Source organism: Sinocyclocheilus grahami, unplaced genomic scaffold, assembly GCF_001515645.1.
Source record: "Sinocyclocheilus grahami isolate Dianchi unplaced genomic scaffold, SAMN03320097.WGS_v1.1 scaffold352.1, whole genome shotgun sequence".
NCBI classification, from domain to species: Eukaryota; Metazoa; Chordata; class Actinopteri; order Cypriniformes; family Cyprinidae; genus Sinocyclocheilus; species Sinocyclocheilus grahami.
The window spans coordinates 140,470-144,405 of record NW_015505531.1 but is presented as its reverse complement, the minus strand read 5'-3'; the positions used below and the strand labels follow the sequence as shown (position 1 = coordinate 144,405).

At 37.9% G+C, this 3,936-nt stretch overlaps 1 protein-coding gene across 1 annotated transcript in view; it reads left to right on the top strand.

Annotated features, from left to right (window-relative positions):
* Positions 1-949: 949 nt before the first annotated feature.
* Positions 950-3,936, top strand: part of LOC107548660 (actin-like protein 6A) — a 19,776-nt gene continuing 16,789 nt past the window's right edge. The window contains exons 1-3 of the mRNA XM_016229434.1: positions 950-1,137; positions 1,492-1,568; positions 1,660-1,831. Of these exons, the coding sequence (XP_016084920.1) occupies positions 1,113-1,137; positions 1,492-1,568; positions 1,660-1,831 (274 nt within the window). The 5' untranslated portion in view covers positions 950-1,112. The remainder of the gene's footprint in view (positions 1,138-1,491; positions 1,569-1,659; positions 1,832-3,936) is intronic.

Sequence of the window (3,936 nt, the reverse complement as noted above, 5' to 3'; positions counted from 1 at the left end):
GAGAAGTGCAGAACAAATCACAATTCTGAAAACAAAAGAACAAATTACAAACGCAAATGCAAGTCTAAAAAAACAAAATAACATTTCAGAAAACAGGGAGGAAAAAAAAGTTTGGCAAAAGGCGGCATCGAACCCGGGTCAATCGCGTCAAAAAGCCAATAGCAAGCGCTTATCCATCTGTGCCACTGGAGCTGATGTCCTACAGCCACTTTTAACTAAATGTAAAAATACACCCCGTATTTTTTATTCCAGAGTAAGGGCAATTCACACAATACATTTAAACTGAGCTACTTTAATACCATCTCTGAACTTTCTACCACGACTCTGCTGTTCTTCGGCTGGTTCTTCCTGTATACGTTGATTGACTGATGTCTCGTCCAGTCAGCGGTGAGTAATCCCAAACCAATGGCACTGTCTCAAACTATACCTACATTTTCCGGTATGTCTTAATTGTCGTTGTGTTTTCTGACTTGTTATTTTGTTTTTTCGAATTTGTCATTGTGTTTTCTGACTTGTTATAATGTTTTCTGAATTGTTATTTTGTTTTTTAGACTTGCATTTGCGTTTGTAATTTGTTCTTTTGTTTTCAGAATTGTGATTTGTTCTGTATACGTTGATTGACTGATGTCTCGTCCAGTCAGCGGTGAGTAATCCCAAACCAATGGCACTGTCTCAAACTATACCTACCTTTTCCGGTTTGTCTTAATTGTCGTTGTGTTTTCGAATTTGTCATTGTGTTTTCTGACTTGTTATAATGTTTTCTGAATTGTTATTTTGTTTTTTAGACTTGCATTTGCGTTTGTAATTTGTTCTTTTGTTTTCAGAATTGTGATTTCTTTCTGCACTTCTCGGTCACCGTAATTATCCCTTTAAGCCGGTATAGAAATTTCAGCAATTCTGCATTGTTTCATTTTTTTCCTCCATGCCGACTGGTGGCGCTGCTAAAAGCACCTCAACCACAAGCCACCATAATCCCCCAAGACAAAGATGTCTGATTCGTTTCCTTTGTTGTGATAGTGAAAATACAAAACGTACGGCTCTTATTTTATATCCCCGCTTTTAAAATAAGAAATCAAACAGCTGTCTTCTTTCAGTATTGACCAGCCGCAACAATGAGTGGCGGAGTATATGGTGGAGGTAAGTGCGATTTTGGAGAGAGAATCAAATGAATAAGAGTGCGCCACGTTTATGAGCTCGCTAGCTATCAATCTAGCATGACATGATTATTTCTGTGTGAAAAAAAAGGTTTCTAGTGAAAATTAGCCCAAAATCAACGTTTCAGCATTTTTATGCTTTGTAGAATGCAGCATACAAAATAAAATATTGAGTGCGTTGTTAATAAAAATACAATTTGCTGGACGATTTACGTATAGTAACGGACTCGGCAAGTTAGATTAACTTACAGGAGTTTATTGTGACTGAATGTGTGTGTTTTATAGTTTTATCCTCATCTGTTTCTTTTTGGACGTTTATTTGTTTTGTTTTCCGCAGATGAAGTTGGAGCTCTCGTCTTTGACATGGGCTCATACTCCGTGAGAGCTGGATATGCAGGAGAGGACTGTCCCAAGGTGTGAGCAGTTAGATGAATATATCACCAATATATGGTGATGAAGCTGAAAAAAAAATGTTGTAAGCATAAAGTTGTTTTGTGGTTTCTAGGCTGATTTTCCTACTGTGATTGGTGTGACTCTGGACCGGGAGGATGGCAGTACACCGATGGAGACCGATGGAGAGAAGGGAAAGAGCGGCACCACCTATTACATCGACACTAACCAGCTCAGGGTCCCGAGAGAAAACATGGAGGTCATGTCACCTCTCAAAAATGGCATGAGTAAGTTATTTTATATGGGTCAAAGTGATCAAAACAATAAAAGTTGAATACCGCTTTAAATGTCATTAAATGTCAAATGTTATTACATGTCCAGTAGAACCAGAATTATTAGATGTCAGTAAAAGACTATTTGTGCAGCCCCCCAAAACTAATTAATTGTAATTTTAAATCTTTACGGATCTTCACCACTATCCTTCAAACCAGTGGTTCCCAACCCTGGTCCTGTGGAGGCACCCCAACACTGCACGTTTTGCATGTCTCCTTAATCAAACACACCTGATTCAGGTCATCAGCTCAATTAGTGGAGACTTCAAGACCTGAAATTGGTGAGTCAGAGAAAGGAGACATGCAAAATGTGCAGTGTTGGGGTGCCTCCAGGACCAGGGTTGGGAACCACTGCTTTAAACCACTAGGTCTTACGCATTTGACACTAAAATGTCATTCAGTGTAACAGGAGTTCATGTAGCAAACCCAGAATTATTACATGTCCAGTAGAACCAGAATTATTAGATGTCAGTAAAAGACTATTTGTGCAGCCCCCCAAAACTAATTAATTGTAATTTTAAATCTTTACGGATCTTCACCACTATCCTTCAAACCAGTGGTTCCCAACCCTGGTCCTGTGGAGGCACCCCAACACTGCACGTTTTGCATGTCTCCTTAATCAAACACACCTGATTCAGGTCATCAGCTCAATTAGTGGAGACTTCAAGACCTGAAATTGGTGAGTCAGAGAAAGGAGACATGCAAAATGTGCAGTGTTGGGGTGCCTCCAGGACCAGGGTTGGGAACCACTGCTTTAAACCACTAGGTCTTACGCATTTGTCAGCAATGTTATTAAAATATAATAACATTTAGTATGATTTAGGGCTGTGCAATTAATTGCATGCGATTGTCAAGCGCATCTCGTCACTAAAGCCAGTTCCATGATTGGTAGTAAATCGCCATAATCGAATGCGATTCATCCGCGATTATGAATGCGATATTGCCTAGCTTGTCAGTGAACTACGGCTCTGTGTAGTGAATGCCGCTCCATCTGAAAGCAGATGATGGCGATTTACTACCAATCATGGAACTGGCTTTAGTGACGAGATGCGCTTGACAATCGCATGCGATTAATTGCGCAGCCCTAGTATGATTACTTTTTCTTGTGTATTTTTTGGTATGTACAGGTCAGAATAAGTATTGCTTCATTTTTTTGGTTTCATTTCATTTTTGTTTTGCTGAATTACAATGAAACGAATATTATCTCTTGTATATTTAGTATTGCTCTTTAATAAAGGAAAAATTCTTCTTATCCGATTAATCGATGGAATAATCTGTAGAATACTCGATTACTAAAATAATCGATAGCTACAGCCCTACATTAAAGTAGACATTTTACTTTCATTTATATATGTTTACAATCTATATCAAATCACTTTTGAAAATTTACTTCAATGCAGACACCCAAATTATGTATATGTATATATATATATATATATATATATATATATATATATATATATATATATATAATTTTATTTATTTATTTTTCGATTAATCGTTTAAAAAAAAAAGATTTTTCGATTAATCGTTTTTTTTTAAAAATGATGTCGATTCGATATCGATTCTCAAAAGCCACGAATCGATCTTTTCCTGTATTTATTTCAGCACACATTTAAAACAAGATCTGATTAACGTGAATCTTATCATTAGTCTTCTGCACTAGATGTCACCCTTATTTACCTTGCGATGTTATAACAGAAAGCCTGTCATACATTCAGCGCTTAGCTTATCATGGCCATGCGCGTGATTCGCAATGCTCAGGTGAAATGCTATAATAATACTATAAACCTGCGGAAGCATTTGATATCACACATAAGGCGCCATGATTTCCGCAATGAATGAATGGCGGATGGCGCAGCGCACTGTTTTGTTTACTACACGCATACTAAATCGCGGATGACGCTCGCGATGTTTTCAGCTTCTTCTGCCGTCTCACTATATGATGATATGAACACGAATGTCATCTCCAGCTGCTCTGTGAGTCACATTTCTTTAGCATTTTACCGTTTCATTTGAGAAAACTTCCGTCATATCACATACACAGCAGCTGCAAGTTC